Here is a 23,675-nt window from a genome sequence, read left to right on the forward strand (position 1 = left end):
AGTACAGTTTTAATTTATTTTTTTAAAGATTTTATTTATTTGGGAGAGAGAGAGAGAGAGAGAGAGCATGAGAGGAGGGACGGACAGAGGGAGAGGGACAACGAACTCCCCACTGGGAGCACAGCCTGACACAGGGTTCCACCCCAGGACTCTGACATCATGACCTGAGCCGAAGTTAGATATTTAACCCATAAGGTGCACCATTACATTTTTTTTTTAGATCTAAGCTCTCTACCTAAACAGATTTTTGGAGGGTAAAAGATACTTTCAGCCATCATATTTTTCTTTAATAAGTGTAGGAACGAATGAACAAATGTTAAGGGGAGGAAAGCACAGTGGTGGGCAGGACAATGCCCTCCTTTCAAGGTGTCCACATCAGAATCCCCAGGGGCAACTCAGGTGATAGATGGAATTACGGTTGCTCATCAGCTGATTTAAAATAATAAATAAATAAAATAAAATAAAATAAAATAAAATAAAATAAAATAAAATAAAAAAGAGACCTTCCTGGATTATCACACTGGCCCGGGGCAATTGCAAGCTTCCCCCAGCAAGGAGGGCAGTGCAGGAGAGCAGAGTTAGGGATCTGAAGATGCCACCGCTGCTCATCCGGAGGCCGGAACAAGGGGCCATCGGCCTGGTGACACAGGCAGCTTCGGCCTACCGGGCAAGGGGAGAAAGCAGTCTCTTCCCTACAGACTGCAGAGGGGATGCACCCTGCTGACGTGTAGACGGCAGCTGAATCCCACGGCACACGTCTGCCTCCAGAACGGTGAGACATGAGACAGGTGCGCTCTTAACCATGGATGTGTGCTCGTTTCTTCGAGCAGCAACAGAGAACTCATTTAAGGTCTGCCACTTGGTACCACTGGCCAGCCATCGTTTGGTATTTTCATTGACGTTATCCTTAATCTTTACGACGTGCCTTAGCTCTTCCTAAATGTCGAAGCCATCGGGTAAACTTTGAAAAATTACCCAGCTGATAAGAAGCAGAGCTAGGATTTGAACCCAGGTCTCTCTGACTCCAACCTACACCTATTTCCTAAAGCCGTGATGCCTTAAGGGATAAAATACCAACCCAGATATTGTACCTGAGTAATTACCTAAATATTCTGATTAGTGATCCAGAGCCCATTGTTCCTGGCAGACACTGAATACATAATCCGATAGCGATTACTAACCTTCCACTTTGTCTGTCTTCTCTCCTTGACCTTCTTCTCCCTCCAGTTGATACTGCTTAAAAATAAAAGTGACAAAAAAATAAAAAATAAATAAAAAATAAAAAATAAAAGTGACATTTTCAACTCAACATAACTGATAGCTTTTTGACAGATTAAACTGTTCACTTTGTATCCTGTAATTACCTATACGTCTATTACTAGGGTATGAATCGACTAGGTTAGGTATTCGTCTACAAATGTTGATATCTGGCTTCTCAGGAAAATACGCTTTTATAGCCACAGTCAGTTCTCCTGAAAAACCATGAGCAAACCCCGCGGCGCTCTGACCAGGGTGGTCACTCGGAGGTGAGACACTCAGCTGTCCGGGATGCACTGCTGGTCACAGACACGACAAGCCTGGGTGACCATTCTGCAAGTATCTAGTCTGACCTCAAATCCACAAAGAAACCGCAAAACTTCAGTTCTTTATCACAATGCATTCATCGGGTGCAGCAAGTGACCTTTTTTTTTTTTTTTTCATTTGAAGTGAGGTCATTCGTTCATTATTGAGCACCTATTGTGTGTGGTGGTCCTTAGAGCATCTTAGAGCACAGGCTCTGGGATAGATGGCTCCACTGCTACTTCCTACCCATGTAGCCCTGAGCCAGTTACCCTCCTTGAGACTCAGTTTCCTCTCTTGTGAAATGGATATAATGATGACACCTTCCTCGTGTGAGTGTTATGAGGACATAAGGAGACACTAGGGTAAACTAAGGCACTCACGACCTGCTGGTTCTCACTGTATGCCACGCCGTGGGTTTACATCTGTGCAAAAGAGAGACCTGGTCCCTGCTTTTGGGAGGCTTACACTCTAGTAGTTAAGGTGTACAGGTAGGTCAGCAAAGACGTACAGCTTTCAAGAAGTGTGCACGTCAGCAGCTACTATTTTTGATCGTATGGAGCGGAGGCCTCTCCTGGAGTCTGCAGACTGGCCTGACCCGCTTCAGAGGCACCACGAATCGGCACCTGTGGTATAGTCTTAGTTCCCCTGCAGCCCTTCCTTCACCTTTCACCCTCTGTGTTCTTGGGAACCCATCCATAGACTCACACCGAATGAGCAATCAATTTGGTGGATTGTCTCATGCCTTGATAATACCAAGCCCCCACATGCATGTCATCCTCAGTGTTCCAAGACACCCCGCTAACAGGGACTGTTGAAAGACATGCCATCCAGGTCCCCAGACCTGCAGTCTTCTTACTAAGGCCCCTGAACCTCTAACTAAGCAACCCCATATTCATATTCTTTGTCATATTAAATTAATGCACAGAAATTTCCTGCCTACTGATCAGGCGACTTTTGTCTCTAGTTTTGCAAATTGAGAATGAAGCTTTATTTTTCTCTCTCAAACATACTGTTGCCAAATGAATTCTGATGACAGCAGGTCCCTTTTAAAATATTAAATGAGGGGATCCCTCGGTGGCTCAGTGGTTTAGCATCTGCCTTCAGCCCAGGGCGTGATCCTGGAGACCCAGGATCGAGTCCCACATCAGGCTCCCTGCATGGAGCCTGCTTCTCCCTCTGCCTGTGTCTCTGCTTCTCTCTCTTTGTGTATCTCTCATGAATAAATAAATAAAATCTAAAAAATAAAATAAACAATGATGACTTTATTTTATTATTTTTTTCAATGATGACTTTAAAAGCCATTACACTTTTTAAAAAATAAAAAATAAAATATTAAATGAGATAAATGTGAAAGCTCCTCGTCCACATGCTATGAGCTACAATACACATTCTATGTCTTTCTTACAGGTGATTTGTCCATCTCACTGCATAAAACTCCAAGTGATTTCAAAGAAGCAACTCTCAGCTCTGAGATGGTAATAAAAGAGATGCGATTGCTGAAGGACTTGGTAAATACTTGCTGATTTCCTATTCAAGATCTGGAATGGGGGAGGACATCTGGAGGGAAGTAGGACTTAAAAGAGGAGTGTGGTGGGCTCCACCTCTCTTCTAATTGTTGATTTGGGCAAAGGCAAAGGTAAGTCAGCAGCCAGGGGACCAACAGTATGTCAGACCCACATGTGGATCTATTTTAAACTCCCTGGCTGGGATCACAGAGACTCTGCTGGACCGTCTCCATGCTGTCACAGCTAACCTCCAATACCCCCAAGGGTTTGATCATCCATCCCTAAGAACAACAGGCCAGTCTGCTTCAGCACTTGCTCATCTCTAGGTTTATTCTAGGGCAACAAAATGACTGTCAAGGGTCTCATTCAAGAACTGTCTTTGCAGGGACGCCTGGGTGGCTCAGTTGGCTAAGTGTCTGTCTTTGGCTCAAGTTGTGATCCCGGGGTCCTGGGATCCCGGGGTCCTGTGATCGAGCCCTGTGAGTCCCACGTCGGGCTCCCTGCAGGGAGCCTGCTTTTCCCCCTGCCTGTGTCTCTGCCTCTCTCTGTGTGTCTCTTATGAATAAATAAATAAAATCTTTTTAAAAAAAGAACCTGTCTTTGCATTACTGGTATCACAGAAAGCATGGGTGTTGACAAAGTAGGTCTTCTTGCACAGCCCTGTTTGGGGTACCATACTATTTTTGAAACCCCTTCTTCTCTCTTTGCCAGCCCTTCTTTACAACAGTCCTGGGCTGTCATGGAGCTTCTTTTCTGTGCCTTCCAATGTCCAAGTGTCAACAGGTGTTCTGGTAGCTAAAACAGTCTGTGGGGTCAGAGCAGCACACCCAAGGACCTGTCCTTGCCTGGCCAGATGACCACGTAAAAACAAGCAGCACTTTTGAAGCAAGGCTACAAAGTGGCTAAACGGAGACCTAGAGACAGGAGAGCCACAGGAGAGAGGAGGCAAGGTCGAGATACTAAAGCATCTGCAAGACCATGACTTTATTTATAAGACACATATCGCCGAATCCTCCAAATTTGCAGTGAGAAAACAAAACGTGCCCCTCTAAATGGGTTTATTTCATGGCATTACATTGGGGACCCTTTATCCTGATTCCAGAAATACCTTGACATTGCCTTCAATAGTCAGGACAAATTCTTGTGACTATACTTAGTGGTGGCAAAGTCTAGTTTTTTGAGAATGTGTGTTATTTTCAGAAATAGTCAGGTCATTTAGAACTAAGAATAGTAAGATGGGGGAAATCAATGCTATTTTGGTATAAAAACCAAGGTGCTAGTTATAATAAGACAGGTTGGGCGTTTCCTGTGCAGACAAAGACAGTTTGAAACGGTCATTTTAAAAGTGCTCTGAACAGTGGCAATGTTGGTGTGGAATAAAAGTATATGCAACCAAGCCAACAACTCGAAGAGGTCATGAATATGGATGTGTACGTCGTGGAATCTCATTACTATCACAGTCCTTGGGAAAGTTTAGAGACAACAGACAAGCCTGGTATTAACTTCACTTCTGAGATCTCAGGCAGAAACTTGTAAAAATCTACTCTTAGCTTCAGTTAACTGGTCACCACGTCTGCAAAGGAGGGGCTGAGAGGCAGGACACCCCTCACACATATTAAACTGATATCCTAAGGTTCTCGGACTTTCCAGTCTATTAATAACTTCTTAGTATCTAATGAAGAACATATTGCACTGAAGGCTCTTAAGGATCTGGATCTCCTACCCTTTAGGAGTCCTAAATCTAAAACAGGCACAAGTTATGTGGACACATGTCAATAAGATTAATAACAGCTAACACCTTTTTAAAAGATTTTATTTATTTATTTATTTTTAAAGATTGTGCTTATTTATTCATAGAGACACACAGAGAGAGGGGCAGAGACACAGACAGAGGGAGAAGCAGGCTCCATGCAGGGAGCCCAACGTAGCACTCAATCCCGGGTCTCCAGGATCACACCCCAGGCTGCAGGCGGCGCTAAACTGCTAGGCCACCGGGGCTGCCCCAAGATTTTATTTTTAAGTAACCTCTACTCTCAACGTGGAGTTTAATACTTCTACAGACCTTACTACCTGCTATGTAGTTTCTTTAGCACAATATATATTTATATTGACCTAGGTAATACAACCCTGTGAGTTATCACTATTTTTATTCCTGTCTTACATAGGAGAGGGCTGAGCCAGAGAGAGAGGTTGCCCAAGACCACATAGTAAAGCCGCAGAGCTGAGACTGGAACCCGGGCAGCCTGCCTTCACTTTCGCTCTTGCCCACTAGGCTAAACCACATTCTACTGTTTCTATGAACCAAGAAAAAAGTGGGTAAAGGGATGATATACTAATAGGGAAAAGGACGATGAAGAATACTTAGGAAATTATGGGATGCTCATTTAAGAAGTAACAAGAAAGGGGGAAGTGAGGGCGGTGGACTGCGTAAACGGAGCTGAAGGCCACTTAGAGCAGCTATAAGAGTTTCGTGGGCAGCCTGGCACTGAACAAAAATGCGCGTCTCTAATTTATTTAGAGACTGGAGGAGCAGCTGAGAACACCCGGCAATTACGAAGCATCTGTTCTTGGCACTGTTTTGTGTCTATTTAGTTTCTTCCTTTATTACACACAAACCAAATAATGCAGGATTAATAAAAAGTAAAAACCCTGCAACACTATTAACATGACAGTTTTTATATCCAGCTCATATCGCCCTGTGAATGCTGTTGGCCAGCAAGCAGAGATGCTTAATGAATCAAACTAAGCTTCAGCACGGGGCAGGGATCGGGCCAGGATCCACCTGGTGTCATCTCCAAGGAAGCTTTTATTTTATTTTATTTTAATTTTTTATTGGAGTTCAATTTGCCAACATATAGCATAACACCCAGTGCTCATTCTGCCAAGTGCCCCCCTCAGTGCCCATCACCCAGTCACCCCAACCCCCCCCCACGCCCACCTCCCCTTCCACCACCCCGTGTTCATTTCCCAGAGTTAGGTGTCTCTCATGTTTTGTCACCCTCACTGACATAAAAATTAGTGAAAGGTAATAAAGGGAAAGGAGATAAAATGAGTGAAAATATCCAAGGAAGCTTTTAGAAGCCGCTGCTCCCAAGGGCTCGTGGATGGAGTGTGGATGGAGGCAATGAAGGAGCCCCAGGAGGTCTTCTGCTCAAGCACAGGAGGCCGAGCCACCCCAAGCCTGACGTCACCTCACTGACCCCGTCTCATGCAGCAGGAGTGACCTGGACCGTGGGCCTGACTGCCGACCCCAGCGCTCTTCCCGCTTGCGCAGGCTGCAACCCTTTAGGGAGGAGGAGACCCTACAGATTCCCAAGCCCTCGAGCACCCGCCCCGCTCTGCAGAGAGCGCGCCCTCCTCGCGACTTCCTCCCGCTGCCCCTGGCGAGGACCCGAAAGGTGTCCCGAAAACGAGGGAACGCAGGCTCCCAGTCCCCCTGTCTAAAATCTGCAAGCGAATGCAAAGGAACCTGGGGCCGCCGCGCCTTAGAGTCCCGGCTGGGGCGAGGCGCCGGCAATTCCGCTCCCTGCGGGGCACGCAGCCGCGCCCCCCGGACCCCAGCGGGAGCCTAAGCCCCGCCCACCGCTCGCGGGTCTCTAGCGCCGCGCAGCCCCGCCCCCGGGGGACCCAGCGGGAGCCTAAGCCCCGCCCACCGCTCGCGGGTCCCTAGCGCCGCGCAGCCCCGCCCCCAGCCGGGCGAGCGGGCGCGGTCACGTGGGGCGGGCCTCACAGCCAATGAGCGGCTGGTTCGGAATGGAAGGGATTGTCTGACCCCCGTGACGTCACAAAGCGGGCCGGGAGCGCGCCGCTCTTCCGCCCCCCGCCGCGCCGTGGGCGGGGCCTGCCGTCCTCCGCCCCGCCCACCCGCCCTCGCGCAGCCAATCGGGAGGCGGGAAGCGCCGGGGGCCCGGACGTTCGGGCGGGGCAGGGTGGCGGCCCGGCGGGGCAGGGAGTGGGCCAGCTGGGGGCCTGGGGCCGCACTCCGGGGAGCCGAGCCGGGCGGCGTGGGAGGAGCGCCGGGTGCCGCCGCGGCCTGCCGGTGCTCAAGAGGCTCGTCCCCTGCGTGCCCGGTTCGTATCCCCTGCTCGCGGCCCCGCGCCGGCGGGATCCTCCCCGACCCGCCCGAAGTTGTGAGGGGTTGCCCGGCGCGCGTGGGGAGCGGCGGCCGCGGGCGTGCGGAGGGCGGGCCCCGGGGCGCTCGGGGGCGCGGGGGCGGCGGGGCTGCGGAGGGCGGGCCGCGGGCGGGGGAGGGGCGGGCCCCGGGGCGGCGGGGCTGCGGGCGGGAGGGGGAGGCGGCGGGCCCCGGGGCGCTCTGGGGCGTCGGGGCTGCAGGCGGGCGGCGGGGGAGGTACGAGTCCCGGGGCGCTGGGGGCTGCGGGCGGGGGAGGGGCGGGCCCCGGGGCGCGCGGGGGCGTCGGGCTGCGGGCGGGCCGCTGTCAGCGCCGGGGGCGCCGGGGGCACCGGGGGGAGGGCCAGCCCAGGTCCCCCGTACGCTCCCGGGCCGCGCCGCCCGAGGCTCCTGCACCGGGGGGGAGGGCGAGCCCAGGTCTCCCGTACGCTCCCGGGGCCGCCCCGCCCGAGGCTCCTGCACCGGGGGGAGGGCGAGCCCAGGTCCCCCGTACGCTCCCCGGCCGCGCCGCCCGAGGCTCCTGCACCGGGGGGAGGGCGAGCCCAGGTCCCCCGTACGCTCCCGGGCCGCGCCGCCCGAGGCTCCTGCACCGGGGGGAGGGCGAGCCCAGGTCTCCCGTACGCTCCCGGGGCCGCCCCGCCCGAGGCTCCTGCACCGGGGGGAGGGCGAACCCAGGTCCCCCGTACGCTCCCCGGCCGCGCCGCCCGAGGCTCCTGCACCGGCGGGAGGGCGAGCCCAGGTCTCCCGTACGCTCCCGGGGCCACCCCGCCCGAGGCTCCTGCACCGGCGGGAGGGCGAGCCCAGGTCCCCCGTACGCTCCCGGGGCCACCCCGCCCGAGGCTCCTGCACCGGCGGGAGGGCGAGCCCAGGTCCCCCCGTACGCTCCCGGGGCCACCCCGCCCGAGGCTCCTGCACCGGCGGGAGGGCGAGCCCAGGTCTCCCGTACGCTCCCGGGGCCGCCCCGCCCGAGGCTCCTGCACCGGCGGGAGGGCGAGCCCAGGTCTCCCGTACGCTCCTGGGGCCACCCCGCCCGAGGCTCCTGCACCGGCGGGAGGGCGAGCCCAGGTCCCCCGTACGCTCCCGGGGCCGCCCCGCCCGAGGCTCCTGCCCCGAGGCCGGGCGGGGGGTGGGCGGCGGCGGCGGCGGAGGATGCCGGGGGCCGCCGGGCTCCGCGGCCGGGCCGGATGGCGTGGCTGGGCCCGGGGCGCACCCCTGCCGGCTGCGGGGTCCCCGCCGCCTCGGGCCGTGCCCCGGCCGCCCCCGCGGGGTGGGTGGGTGCGTCTGCTCCGGTCCTCCCCACCCCTCCGGGCCCGCCCGGGCCTGCCCCCTCCCGCCTGGAGCGACGGCTCGCCCCTCCTCCGCGCCCGCCCCCCGCCGCCGCCTCCTCTAATGAGCATCTCTGCTTTGCTTTCAATGGGCCGGTGCTGCTGTCGCTGCTGCTGCCCGCGCGGGTTGTGGATGTTGTCGGCTCCGTGTTGTGATGACAGGAGAATGTGTGTGTGTCCCGGGCCCAGACGAATTGGTAGGTATGCGCTTGACCACCTGCGTTGGGTACCCGGGAAGGATGGTGACTGGCTTTGCGTGTGCATGGTTTTCGGTGGGTCGCCGTGGATGAAGGGGGGAGGTAGGTAGAAGCAGGGCGGGGGGGGGGGGTCCTGGACCCGGAGAGCTTCGAGACCTCAGTGCAATTCCCAGGGAGGGACCGAGGAAACTCATCAAACAAGTGCTGGCGTGGGGCTTCGGGGCTTCAGAGGGAAATGGGTGTCTTCACTCACGGAGAGATGGATAACGGGGGCTGGGAAACGGCTAGGCATTTCCAGAAATGCCGAGAAATTCAAGTCTTTATACAGGGTGTTTCATGCAATCGGATTACATAAACTGAGGTTCTGACACATTGACTAGTGTGGCTCTCTTTCCTTCCTTTTTTTCCCTCTTCCGTTTACCAAAAGCTTGGAAAGCTAAAGAGCTGCGGAGTCGGAGCAGTATAACAGCATTTTCTAATTAATAGGGTCTGTGGGTTTATTGAATGAAGTGGAATCATTTCCTGGCACAGGCTCTGCCGAGCACATCAGTAAGAAGGGATGGGTCTCGCTCCTGTGTCGGATTGCGGTGCATCTTTTCTTATTAGTCATTGGCAAAATGGGCCAAGTTTGCCCAGCTCTAAGATGCTGCGTGTAAAGGTGCCTGGGTCTGGATCACGGGATGGGAACTTTTCAGTGAAATTGTGCTCAGAGATCGCTTGAAAATCCGACACTCCTCCGGTTTCCTGACGCTGCACCTTGTTGCCCTTCTTAATAGCCTGGTCAAGAGCTCTCTACCTCATTAATTTAGCGAGTTTGTCAGCAGAAGTTTTGATTTTGTGGGGTTTTGTGGTTGAATCACAGGATATTCAGAAAGATGCTCAGTTTTTGAATGCTCCTTTATGCTTTACACATTTGAAAGTACTCTGATTTCTAAGGATCTCTGGTCTGATGGAGAGAATATATCACGTGCTGGTGATGATAGAACACTCAATAATCACAGAGCAGGGTTTTCATGAATTCCATATTCTCCAAGAATTTGTTTTTTGAAAGAATGTTGGGAGTTGGGGGATTGGGATAGTCTCAGTCCATATGTTAAGCCTCTGAATAACTGAAAGTTGATAAATTCCACTGTTTTTTTTTTTAATCTTGAGGACTTTTGCGGTGAAGGAATATTCTTATTACCTGAGTATTTGAGTGCTTGTTGTTTGAATTTATGTATTATTCAGACCATCTGCTGCATGAATCTGTTCTTTTGCCACAATGTTTCATTCATTTTGCAGTGGACTACAAAAGCAGAATTGTCTAAACAAAGTATTTAAGGAAAGTGCAGGTTCCTTGGACTTGTTATTCCTTGATTAGACATCATATAACCAAACTCTGTTATGCATCTACCAAACCCCTGCCTTGCAAACATGTACACACACGCGCATGCACAAAGTAGTAGTTTGATTCAGTTCAACTGAATCACAACTGAATCACGCAGAAGCAAGCATTTCTTCTTGTAAAAGTCTTACATTTTAAAATAGCACAAATACAAACTTTTTTTTTGCACAAATACAAACTTAATCTAAAGTCATGGAGAAAACGTTCCCTTAAGATGGGCATCCGTGTGTATTTTTAATATTAGAAAATCTTTATACAGAACATGAAGTGAGTTACTGTGCTCTCTGTGTGCAAATCTGACAAGAGATATAGTCTATGCCTGGAAGCCAATGTCATGTGGCCCAACATTTGAGCACATCTCCTGGCTCAATCATGTACCCTTAACCTTTGGATGACTTTCAGGTATTCAGTTTAAGTGCGGTTATTTAAGTGGTTAGTCTTGATAGATTCCTGTCCTTCTGGAATTTCTTTTTCATTACTGCATTTTAGAATGCTTGTTTAGTTATTGATCTTATTTCCAAAATTCTAATCATTAGCTTCTATTGCCTATGCTTCAGTTTTTTAAACAAATCCCTTCTTTAATAGTGCATTTAAAATAATGGTACTTTCTGTCATTTGCAAAAGAGGTTCTATATGCCTGGCTTATGCGCTGCTTATTACGGAAGCAGACAAGAATCGGTTATTATTCAGTGTTTGATTTTTTCTGCTTTCCTACATCTCACTTATCACTTCTCTAATTGTCAGAAGGGCGTACCTGAAAGTAACGTAACATAGCTAACCATCTCTGTGATATTTGTACATTTTTTCCTGTAATGGGTTCAAACTTAAGAAGGAAATGCTGATATTATGATTCAAATGGTTTTGTTTTCTGTACTCTGTTTTGTTACTGCATTTATTTCCTTTTTAAAAGTATTTCTGGGGTGCCTGGGTGGCTCAGTTGGTTAGGTGTCTGACTCTTGATCTCAGCTCAGGTCTTGGTCTCAGGTCCTGGGTTCAAGCCCTGTGTTGGGCTCCATGCTAGGCATGGAGTCCACTTAAAAAAGAAATAATAAAGTATTTCTAAAGTCTATTTCTTTACAGGCCAAATGAATTCTTTGAAGCAAGGCCTCAAGAATTCAGGGGAAATAAATGTTAGTGAGAAGGAAGTTTATTTTTTTCCCCTTGCCTGAATTATCTGGATTAATGATACACATTCATAAAATTTTCTGTGTAGGGGTGCCTGGGTGGCTCAGCAGTTGAGCGTCTGCCTTTGGCCCAGGGCGTGATACTGGAGACCCGGGATCGAGTCCCACATCGGGCTCCCTGCATGGAGCCTGCTTCTCCCTCTGCCTGTATCTCTGCCTCTCTTTCTGTGTCTCTCATGAATAAATAAGTAAATTCTTTAAAAAAATAAAAATAAAATGAAATAAAATTTTGTAGGTAAATGTTTTGGCCAAATATTTTCAGTGTCATATAGTATTACATTTTTAAATTCTTGATTAATATGTGTACCTTTTTTATACAAACCTTAGACTTTTATTTCACTATTTATTGCTTCCTGATGGCAAGTGGATACTTTCTTTTAATGTAAGAGAAAATATTTTTCTAGGTATTAAACTCTATTCAGGATCCATAATGTTTGAAAATAGTATTTCTATAGCTTCCTCTGATTATCAGGGGAAAATACCAGCAAGTAAATTAAATTCCAGAACTGAGAGCATTTACATTACTAACAAAGTCTTAGAGCTGCTACTATACCTAAAATTGTTTTTATCACAAAGAGTACAGTAAATTAAACAATGAAAAAATGAAGCTAGTATCCGATTTCAAAGCCTCACTTCAGCTAACACTTAAAAAGGCATAGGATTCCAGGAGAGGCTTTCGATAGCATCTGCTTTGGTGTGTTCACTTACAACCTAGGGAAGTGAGGCCCAGAGAGGTAAACTGACCTTTCTAGGATTATTTGGCAAGTTGCAGGCAGACCTACGTTCCTAAGCTCACCAAATTGGCGCAGTGGTCTAGAGAAGCGTAGTTTGCAAGACCGTCCACTGGGGTGCAGGAAGGGAATACTGGAATTCCTATTTTTATTCATTATGTAAAGTTTTTTCTATATGTTACAATGAACATTATATCAATACAGTGATCTACGTATATTACTTACAAAATAATTCATGAAAACATATATACACACACAATACTAACACCCGATACATGCGATAGCCTTGTGTCATCAAAGGTTGACAATTGGCCACAAGTCTCGAAACAGGATTGTCATTAATGAGAGGAGTCTCTGTGTGATATGGGAGATCCAGGGCTGCCTTGAGGATACAGAGGGAGGAGGGTGATTGGCCAGGTGGACTGCCGCTGCATGATGTTATGTAATCCTCTTCTCCTCAGCTTTTCCCAGCCGCATCTATTGTACGTGCCGCACAGTCTGCGCTGCACAAGGAAATGTGAGGAAAAGAGAAGAGTAAAGCTCGACTGTAGTCGTGGCTCCGTGAGGGAGTGAGAATTGTACTTACTTAGCACAATCCACCCTGTAGAAGGAGCACGTGGTGGGCACGTGAGATGCGGTGCTCGGAGCCCGGGGCCTAGCGCAGGTCCACCTGCCGGCAGTTGCACGAAGCGAGGCGAGGTGGAGTGATCCCAAGTGTAACTCTTGCCTTTGTTGTCTGTGTACCTGCCGTCTAGGAATCCCCGTCGGAAGCTCCGGCCTGCCGCTGTTCTCGGATGCCATGCCAGCGCCAGCTCAGCTGTTTTTCCCTCTCCTCCGTAACTGCGAGCTGAGCAGAATCTATGGCACCGCCTGTTACTGCCACCACAAGCATCTCTGCTGCCCGCCCCCGTACCTTCCTCAGAGTCGCCTGAGATACAGCCCCCACCCGGCGTACGCGACCTTCTGCAGGCCGAAGGAGAGCTGGTGGCAGTACACCCAGGGGAGGAGATATGCTTCCACACCCCAGAAGTTTTACCTCACACCTCCACAAGTCAACAGCATCCTGAAGGCTAACGAGTACAGTTTCAAGGTGCCCGAGTTCGATGGCAAAAACGTCAGCTCTGTCCTTGGATTTGACAGCAATCAGCTGCCTGCAAATGCACCCATCGAGGACCGGAGGAGCGCGGCCACCTGCCTGCAGACCCGAGGGATGCTCTTGGGGGTGTTCGACGGCCATGCGGGCTGTGCCTGTTCGCAGGCGGTCAGCGAGAGACTCTTCTATTATATTGCTGTCTCTCTGTTACCCCATGAGACTTTGCTAGAGATTGAAAATGCAGTGGAGAGTGGTAGGGCGCTGCTGCCCATCCTCCAGTGGCACAAGCACCCCAATGATTACTTCAGTAAGGAGGCATCCAAATTGTATTTCAACAGCTTGAGGACTTACTGGCAGGAACTTATAGACCTCAACACTGGGGAGTCTACTGATATCGATGTTAAGGAGGCTTTAATTAATGCTTTCAAGAGGCTCGACAATGACATCTCCTTGGAGGCTCAAGTTGGTGATCCCAATTCTTTCCTCAACTACCTGGTGCTCCGAGTGGCATTTTCTGGGGCCACCGCCTGTGTGGCCCACGTAGACGGTGTTGACCTTCACGTGGCCAATACTGGCGATAGCAGGGCCATGCTGGGTGTGCAGGAAGAGGATGGCTCTTGGTCAGCAGTCACTCTCTCTAATGATCACAACGCTCAGAATGAAAGAGAACTGGAACGGCTGAAATTGGAACACCCGAAGAATGAGGCCAAGAGTGTGGTGAAACAGGATCGGCTGCTTGGCTTGCTGATGCCTTTTAGGGCTTTTGGAGACGTAAAGTTCAAATGGAGCATTGACCTTCAAAAGAGAGTGATAGAATCGGGCCCAGACCAGTTGAACGACAACGAATACACCAAGTTCATCCCTCCTAATTATTACACGCCTCCTTATCTCACTGCTGAGCCAGAGGTCACTTACCACCGGTTAAGGCCACAGGATAAATTTCTAGTGTTGGCTACTGATGGGTTGTGGGAGACCATGCATAGGCAGGATGTGGTTAGGATTGTGGGTGAGTACCTGACCGGCATGCATCACCAACAGCCAATAGCTGTTGGTGGCTACAAGGTGACTCTAGGACAGATGCATGGCCTTTTAACGGAAAGGAGAGCCAAGATGTCCTCAGTATTCGAGGACCAGAATGCAGCAACCCATCTCATTCGTCACGCAGTGGGCAACAACGAGTTCGGGACTGTTGATCACGAGCGCCTCTCCAAAATGCTTAGTCTTCCTGAGGAGCTTGCCCGGATGTACAGAGACGACATTACCATCATCGTGGTTCAGTTCAATTCTCATGTCGTAGGGGCGTATCAAAACCAGGAATAGCGAGTGGATATTATTACCCTGGCATTTCTCAAAATGAAATAGATTTCAAGGGCAGACAGATTTGTAAAAGATACTAATATAATAAACATTTCCAGTGGGTCATTCTAAGCATTTACCCATTCGATACTCTAGTTGGTCACATACTCCAGATTGACTTTGCAGCAGGGTGGCAGGACCGTGAGCGTCTCGTCCTGCCTGGCTCAGACCTCACAGCGCCTGCACTCGCAGCAAGTCAGTTCCTTGTTGCAAATGTCTTGTGACATTGGCTTCTTTTATCAATCTGAGAAAATCAAGATGACCTGGCAGGTAGGATCTTGAATAGGCCCAAAGCCAGGATCTTGCTGGGCGTATCTCTTGGTAAAAGGGAAGAAACGTTTCCGTTCACACCCGCAGACCCCTTTCATCACTAAGGTTCCAGTGTACATGAGAATGTTTATTTACTGCATGATTTCCTAGATAGACAATCTATGCATTATTCATATAACTTTATTTTAGCCTGAAGTGGTTTTCAAATCCAGTACTTTAAGCCATAAATGACTGAGAACCAATCTGAATTTGTAAGTGTTTGTGATTATTTGACTGGAATGCTTCTTAAGTGGAAAAACAAACTACTCCCTTCCCCACCCCTGGTTACCTAATGTAATCGAGATCTTTTCTGTTTTGCCACACACTAGAAGACGATGCTTTTGGTTTCCTCCACTCTTATGTTGATGTTAAAGAAAACATTTTTTAGTTTGTAGTAATGAAAGGATTTCATTTCATTTAGTTTGAAATAAAATGATCCAGAATAAAAAGAAGAGACTGTTCATTCAATCATTGTCATCTGTAGCCACCAGCACGTCACGCTTATCTTGTAATCCCCAAAGGCTTGGCGTGCGTGCGTGTGCGGTGGATAGACTGCTGCCAGGAAATCATACTGCCCAGTTAGTAGTGATCAGAATCTTCCCCACTTTTGGAGTTTCAAGGGTGACGTATATAAAATAAGTTTTAAGTCTCAAATTGGAGAGTAAGATTTAATATTACTTTTGGGTGTTGACACCGGGGAGGGAGTTTTTGTTTTTCCCCACGTAGACATAGGTCAGTTAAAATATTTGGTTTAAAAATGACTAAATGCTTTAAACCTATTGTAGCTTATAAGTAGAAATCTTAAGATATATACATGAGAAGTTTTAAAAGGCAACTGTTGTGCATGCCTGATGCTTAATAGAACCCTTAGTAGCATCAAGTGTTGTTTGCAGCAGTCTCTGTAATTATATGCAGTCCCTTCTAGTGCTGTATCAAAGTAAATGAAAATAAATATATTCAAATTGGCTTTTTGGGAGCTTATTTGATATGCATCAAACGGCATTTGTCCTGTGTTTAATGGTGATCTGTGTACAGCTGTGCATATATTTTCATCACTTCCTCTGGCATCACCGTTAAGAGAATGGCTACGACTATGTTTGATATTCACATAGATTTTAAGACAACACGTGATCGGCTTTCCCGTGTGTAATTAGTTGAGGGGTTTTAGGAGTCCTTCCAATTTCTGTAAAATATGAACTAGCTGTTCAAGGACTTCCTCTGGACTGTGGACACTAAAGCAATGTAGAAGTGATGGTAAAACTTGTTCCAACTGAAAAACAGACTCAGGCAGATTGTAGCTCAGAGCAGCATATAATGTTTGTTTTCTGAGTTGTTTTTCCCTCACTTTTCCCCTTCATTCGGCTTGGAACTTTTCTTCCAGGCAGCATTTTGGAAGGGGGAAGGCTGTACTATGTATTTATTTCCAAATGTTTTGACGTCTTTTAATTGAAATATATGTAGATTATTAAAACCCATTTTCAGGCTGCTATTTTAATTTCTCTTGAACACCGCCACTGAAGAGTTCCATATCATATACTTCATAGTCTTGTCTCTTTTTAGTACCGTATGTTATAAATTCAGTGTCCAGTGGTCACAATCAAAATAGTAATCATTATTGCACAAGAAACTCGGTCTGCAGTCCAAAAGCTGGTCTACTCTCTAGAAATGAGAACGCTGTGTGGAGTTGACATGATGGAAACAAAAATAATTGGATGTTAGAAATCTGAATGTACTATCATCTAAAAGCAGTTGTGATTTTATTGTAATTGGTTGTCACTGTGATGTGATATTTAAAGTATGCAACATATGTAAACTTTCATAGTATTTAGCTTTTCTTAAACTTTTTTTTTATTATGGAAACTTTCTAACGTGTATCAACCTCTGTATTTATATTTAATCAGTGGCTCACGATATTTATAATATGCCCCTAACTAAGTGGAATGGTGGTATATTTCACAGTACTTGGTAAAAAACAAAAACAAAAACCTGTGTCTTATAAAAGATATATCTGTATGAAGACGTGTGAAAAGTTTATAATATTGGTCACAGAAATGCCCACAGTAAATTAAAGCTTCATATCTGCTTTCTGAATGGCTTGTGTTGGTTTTTAATGGTAATGCGATTTATTAGATGCTTTCTACAACAGTAGGTTATACTTCACTTTAGAATCCAGTAGGTAATTAGTACTTTAACAAAAATCCCACATACGATTGACATTCAATAGAATGCACAGATTTTAAATGTGTAGCTTGGAATTTGGTGACCACAACCCCAATAAAGATACACAACTTTTCCATTATGGAAAATTCCCTCCTGCCCTCTCCCAGTTCATCCTTCCCCACGTTAACTATTGTTCTGACTTCTACCACCGTGGCTTAGTGTTGCTCATTCTAGAAATTCACATAAATGAAATACAGTACGTACTACTCTTTTGTTCAGTTTTTTGAGACTCATTTATGTTGTTGAGCGTATTCATAGTCTCTTTATTACCAGGTAACATTCCACCATATGAATATATATCACAATTTATTCACGGTTGATGGCTATTACGAGCCCCTCGCTGTCCCCTACTAAAGCCAACCATTAGATCAGCTGTTGTCGGCAGTACTCTTTTTGAAGTGTGGCTTTAACTTTGCAAATACAATTGCAGGTGAGTTTTATACCTCAAAGGCAGGACTTTTTAAGGAAATGCCCTTTAAAAAAGTAATGATGGTGAAAGTTTGAAGGGATTAAGGAGTGGTCATTTGCTGTTGACCTCTCTGTACCTCTCCCACTGAGAATTTTGTTGAGCTAATTAAGTTCATTAAGTGATTGAGCTAATGACTGTAACAGAAAGGCAAATTATGCCTTGGTGTTTCATGGTCTTGGTTTAGGAGTCAAAGCTCGTGCCTGACTATGAGTTATTAGCTTTGTCCTTGGGTTATAGCAAGAGTGTGAAGATACCTATTCTCCTTGGTCAGTAGTTGACATCCCTTTGTCATAAATAATAACTTCAAAGGTGAGTCCTGGATGAGCTGGTTAAATGACATCTTGAATGGCATCTGAATTGACTACAGTAGGAAGATCTTTTCCTTTCAGACTTTACTTTGCAAGCCACGCTTAATCCGAACTAAATCCTCTCTGCCCAGTTCTTAATGACAAAATGTATGCCTTCGATTGAATCCTGACAGTATACAGCATTGTTTTCGAAAGAGCTCTCAAGTTATAAGTCTTCTAAGTGAGTATATTAAGAATAAAATCCATGTATTTCACATGCCATTAAGAATGATTATCCGACACGTATGTTAAGGATCACACGATTTAGGCTCGATTACTTAGCAATATTTAGGTTCATAAAATGTGCACATATCTGGTTTTAAATTGTAATAGTTTTTTTAATTTTATCCATCAAGATTTTCAGTTTTTTAGAGGCAGGACCCCATACATGGGCTTTGTTTCTCTGAGCCGACACAAAATGAATGTAAAGTGGCTGTTCGGCCTTCACTTTATTTTGCATTAGTGGTACACAAAACATCAACCAGAGTGAAGTTCTATCCTTCTTTTTCAGAACTTCTCAGTCCAGTTGCAGAGAAATAATTTATTCCTAGAGCTGTAGTTCGACTTGATAGTTGAGTCAATGATTTCTAAAACTTGGTGTAGTTTCCTGTTGGAAAGAACTATTTAAAAGAAAGTGCCAAATTACAAATTAGCCCCTTGGCCAGGTTAGCCAGGGGAGATGGCTTCCAGTATTAATCAGGAGAGACATCAAAGTCTCCATTGTCAAGTGAGTCAGTCAATTGGACCCAAAAGGCTAATACCAATCCCCCAGTAAAACTTGCTTAAATGTTCCCCATCCAACCCTCGATCCCTGATGCTCCCTATGCCATATGCACAGAGCAGAAGTGTTCCTGTGAGGGCCAACCACGAACACTAGCTGCTGTTTGAAAGTATTGGGCACTTAGCCCCCAAAGGACTATTTCCTCCTGGTTCACCTTACTACCCCATGGGGTGGAGGGGAGAGAGAGTTTCCCACTTAATGCCTTTCCCTAAGGCTCACGCTTCTCTGCTTTTCTAAGCTATCCTTAACTCGCTGACTGGCCTGCTGCACGCTCTCGACCAAGCTGTACAACCAGATTTCACTATGGTACAAGGAGTTCAGTGATCACGTTCAGCCTTTCAGAAACCTCAGACCTTGGGCACTGAGCACAAACAAGCAGCCAGGAAGAGTCAACCGAAGATGTTATCTCTCCTGCAGTGGTTTACTCAGTTTGCCTCCTTGATGGACAGGAACTGACTGGCTGGCGGCGTTGACGAGGAGGCCAGCCTTCTGGCAGAAAAGCTGGAGAAGCGTGGGAAATCTGACAAGAGACCTGGTTTGGGGGGGGGTGGGCAAGAGAAGGAAGAGAATGGTGGCAGCAATCTCAGTAGTGATTAGAGGCAGTAACGGGACAGGGCGCTTCAGATCCTCTGACACCTTGGACCAGTGACAGGATGAAAGCCCTGCAGAGCAAAGGCAGCAGCGAGCTGATGAGTGGTAGCTAAAGATCTTTTTTTTTTTTAATTTTTATTTATTTATGATAGTCACAGAGAGAGAGAGAGAGGCGCAGAGACACGGGCAGAGGGAGAAGCAGGCTCCATGCACCAGGAGCCCGATGTGGGATTCGATCCCAGGTCTACCAGAATCGCGCCCTGGGCCAAAGGCAGGCGCCAAACCGCTGCGCCACCCAGGGATCCCAGTAGCTAAAGATCTTAAACATTTTTGGGCCTTTATGAAACCGTGTATTTTATGCTGGGACAGCAGCAGTTGGAATGCAAAGCAGTTTCCATCAGCATGGCCATTTTGTCTCGGCTCATCAGATAAGATGGAAAAAGAGAAGTCTTTGGAACTGACCCAGTGCAGAGGGATCGGTGGTACCTACATGGACAGTTTTCCCAAAAGGACTTCACTTAGCGATAGTTTTTCTTGCTCCCTATCCGGGCACGGGTTAAATCAGCCTAATTTAGCCTGATGAAAACAGACTGGATCACTGAGTCCTGATGTCAGGAGAGCTAGAGCTGTGGGACCGAGCAGATGAGAGCGAGCACGCCGGTGATCCGGTCAGATCCCTGGGGCTCTTGCTTAGGGACGGCTCACATGGCAGTAGGTGTAACCAGAAAGTCCACTAACCTCGTGGCCATCGTAGCACTGACAGGAACCACAACTACTGTGTCTTGGGCACGTACTACGTGTCAGGTCTTGTAGAAAGAGCGCTACGTACATTTCCTCATTAATTCTTGCGTTGGGTAGTCTGACCCCTTAACCTCTTCTCTAAGCCGTCATGCTGCCTGGCTTCTCCAGGTAATCAGAATTCAGGATTGAGAAGACCTGAGACCTAGCAGGTGGCCATGAGCAAGTGACCCACTGAGAAGCAGAGGCAAAGATCCTCAGAGAAAGCAAAGATTGATGTAGCCCCATAGTTAGTCTAGCACCTAAGGAATGGAACCACCCATAGACCGATGGAGTGTGCCTGGTGAGGGCATCAACAAAGTTGTAGTGTTATAGGTTGGGACCAGAGATGTCTCTCACTTAGCAGGACACTGCGGTGTCCAGATGTGCAGTTTCTCAGTTCCTCAGTTTATTTGTTGAAAGATCATCGAAATCTATTACAGTCTAGGCACCGAGGGGAGCTGTTGAGGGTAAAAGGTAGAATCTACCTTTGAGGAGCTCACCTTTTGCTTGGAAAGATGCATGTGTAAAACAAAAGAAAAATTACCCTCAAGTAAGAGTGATTCAGGAATTGAAATAAGCAGAAGTTCCAGCAATAATCCAGGAAAAAGAAGGATGAACTCCGTCCTGGTGTGCTAAGGTACAAGGCAGGCCCCGGAGAGTCCAGGAAATTTCATTAGAAGGGAAAACACTTGAGCAGAGATTTGAAAGGCGAAGAGAAGTTTCCTAGGCAGAGAAGGGCCTGGAATGACATTCCTGGAAGAAGGAGAGCATCAGTCAAAGCCCAGAAACCTGAAACCGTACTGTATGTTTGAAGATGTCTGAGGACCTTTTGTATGACCAGAACATTCAGTGTGATGGAGGACCTTGGTCAGAGAAGAGGTAGAGAGGTAGGAACTGCAGAAAGAGCTGTAAGGAGGTATAGGGCGACTGCAGCACCCTTGCAGCCAGCATAGGTTTAAGGACAGAACTACTTGAAAAGGCAAACACTGGCCGGGACCATCATGGGACGCAAGCAAGACTCGGTGGGAGCAGGAGGAAGAGGAAAAAGAACAAAAACAAAGTCAGCCAAGCCATGCCAGGCTGAAATCGGGCTTCTAGCTTCTCGTACGTGGGAGACTTGAGTAATTCTAAATCAGGTAAGATTAGTGGTTAAGCAACAACATCTGTGTGATTTACATGTTGCCATTAGTCATTCGGTGCCTATGGTGACATTTAGTAACCTGCTATGTAAGCTTATTATGTTTGGTTCGAACCATCATGTTTTCATTCCTCTCAATTCCTTGGTTAACACAGTGCAGGATCACTGGGCTCTACTCAGGTTTGGGCCAACTTGACAACTGGCCTTGGGTGACGAAACAGCCACTCTTCAAAGTCTTGGGCCATTACCTATGGATGGAATTGCCAGCCACCAGTTTGTTCAGTCCAGTCTAGCTAAAGTGTTTTCTCGACCATCTTCATTGCTTAGAATACTTGGGATATTTGGTAACTAGCCTCTAAGATGACTCCCACTGCACCCTGCCTCCCTGTGTCATCGGCTCCCAGGTTTGGTCTGTGTGATCGATCGAAGACAGCAGATGCGATGAGATGTCCCTCCTGAAATTCAGTTATAAAAGGCACCACGGCTTCTGCCTTGGTCATTCTCACTCTCTTTCTTTTGGATGACTCACTCCGCAAGGAGCCATGATCAGAGCAGCCTTATAGGGAGGCCCATGTGGGAAGTACTGTACTGGCATAAAAACATAGAGAAACAAATGCAACAGAATAGAGAAGCCAGAAATAAACCCATGCATTTATAGTTCAACTGATCTTCAACAAGAGTGCCAAGAACACACACTATGGAAAGGAGAATCTCTTCAATAAATGATGATGGAAAAATTGGATAGCTGCATGTGGAAATGAGATTGGACCTTTGTCTCACAATATATACAAAAACCAACTAAAAATGGATTAAAAGCTTAAGCATAAGACTTGGAACTGTGAAACTGCTAGAAGAAAACAAGGGGGAAAAGCTTGCCTTGAACACTGGTCTGAGCAATGATTTTTTGCATATCTGGCCCCCAAAGTACAAGCAACAAAAGCAAAAATAGAGAAATGGGATTGCGTCAAGTTGAAAAGCTTCTGCACAGCAAAAGAAACAATCATCAGAGCGAAGAGACAGTCTACAGACTTGCAGACAATATACGCAAACCATGTATCTGGTGAGGGTTAATATCCAAAATATATACGGAACTCAATAGCAAAAGACAAATAACTGGATTTAAAAATGGGCAAAGGAGGGGCGCCTGGGTGTCTCAGTCGGTTAAACATCCAACTCTTGGTTTTGCTCAGATCGTGCTCTCCAGGTCAGGAATCTGTTCCCTCTCTCACTCCCTCTGCCCCTCCCTCCACTAGTGTGCATGCACACACTCACACACACTCTCTCTCTCTCTCAAAAATAAATAAATCTTAAAAAAAATAAAGTACATAGTATTTTTTTAAAAAATTAGCAAAGGATCCAAATAGACGTTTCTCAAAACATACAAAAGTCAACAGTATATGAAAAAGGTGCTCAACATTACTAATCACCAGAGAAATGCAAATCAAAACTGCAGCGAGATATCACCCTCCTGTTAGAATGGCTGTTATCAAAAAGAGAAGAGGTAACAACTGTTGGCAAGGATTCAGAGAAAGGGGAACTTTGTGAGCTATTGGTGGGAATGTAAGTTGGTGCAGCCACCATGGAAAACAGTATGGAGGCTCCTCAAAGAATTAAAAGTGGAACCGCAGTATGGACTAGCAATCCCAACTGTAGGTGTATATCTAAAGGACGTAGAATGAGTATCCCAAAGAGATATCCACACTCCCGTATCTCTCATGCCATTATTCACAATAGCCAAGATAAAGCTAGATGACCTAGAAAACCTTCAAAAATAAATAAAAATATTTGTCATGTGCAAATTTCATTTTACTTATATATTTAAGGTATACAAAGTGATGATTTAGTATATGCACATATTGGCATATAGCCAAGATACGAGGACCTAAAAATCCATTGACAGATGAATGGATAAAGCAAATGTAATACACGCACACACGCATGCACGCACACATAAACACGCACACAGAGGAATACTATTCAGCCTTGAAAAAGATGGAAACTCTGCCATTTGCAACAACGCAGAAGAACCTGGAGCACGTTATGCTAAGTGAAATAGCCAGACACGGAAAGACAAATACTGCATGATCTCATAGGTGGAATCTACAAAATTCAAACTTGTAATAGCAAAGAGCAGAATGGTGGTTTCCAAGAGCTAAGGGGTGGAGAAAATAGGGAGATATTGGTCAAAGGGTATAGTTTGGATTATGCAGAATGAATAAATTCTGAGAACCTAACATACAGCCTGGTGACTACCATTAATAATACTGTATCGTTTCTTTTTTTTTTTAAGATTTATTTATTTATTTATGATAGACACAGAGGAGAGAGAGAGAGAGAGAGAGAGAGAGAGAGGCAGAGGGAGAAGCAGGCTCCATGCCGGGAGCCCAACGCGGGACTCGATCCCGGGACTCCAGGATCATGCCCTGGGCCAAAGGCAGGCGCCAAACCGCTGAGCCACCCAGGGATCCCCAATAATACTGTATCGTATGCTTGAAATGCCTTGCGAGTAGATCCCAAGTATTCTCACTACAAAAACAACAACAACAACAACAACAACAAAAAACTTAATTATG

At 47.0% G+C, this 23,675-nt stretch overlaps 1 protein-coding gene across 2 annotated transcripts; it reads left to right on the plus strand.

The window, feature by feature from the left end:
* Positions 1 to 7,002: 7,002 nt before the first annotated feature.
* PDP1 (pyruvate dehyrogenase phosphatase catalytic subunit 1) lies at positions 7,003 to 16,867 on the plus strand. 2 transcript variants are annotated; one of them, XM_038579762.1, is made up of 3 exons: positions 7,021 to 7,138; positions 8,685 to 8,719; positions 12,774 to 16,867. In XM_038579762.1, exons 2-3 carry the CDS (start codon positions 8,689 to 8,691, stop codon positions 14,429 to 14,431), a joined length of 1,689 nt encoding a protein of 562 aa, XP_038435690.1. In that variant the 5' UTR covers positions 7,021 to 7,138; positions 8,685 to 8,688; the 3' UTR covers positions 14,432 to 16,867. The 2 variants fall into 2 exon arrangements, with proteins under 2 accessions (XP_038435691.1, XP_038435690.1); XM_038579763.1 differs by lacking the exon at positions 8,685 to 8,719 and having other exon boundaries at positions 7,003 to 7,138.
* Positions 16,868 to 23,675: the final 6,808 nt, after the last annotated feature.

Source organism: Canis lupus, chromosome 29, assembly GCF_011100685.1.
Source record: "Canis lupus familiaris isolate Mischka breed German Shepherd chromosome 29, alternate assembly UU_Cfam_GSD_1.0, whole genome shotgun sequence".
NCBI lineage: Eukaryota > Metazoa > Chordata > Mammalia > Carnivora > Canidae > Canis > Canis lupus.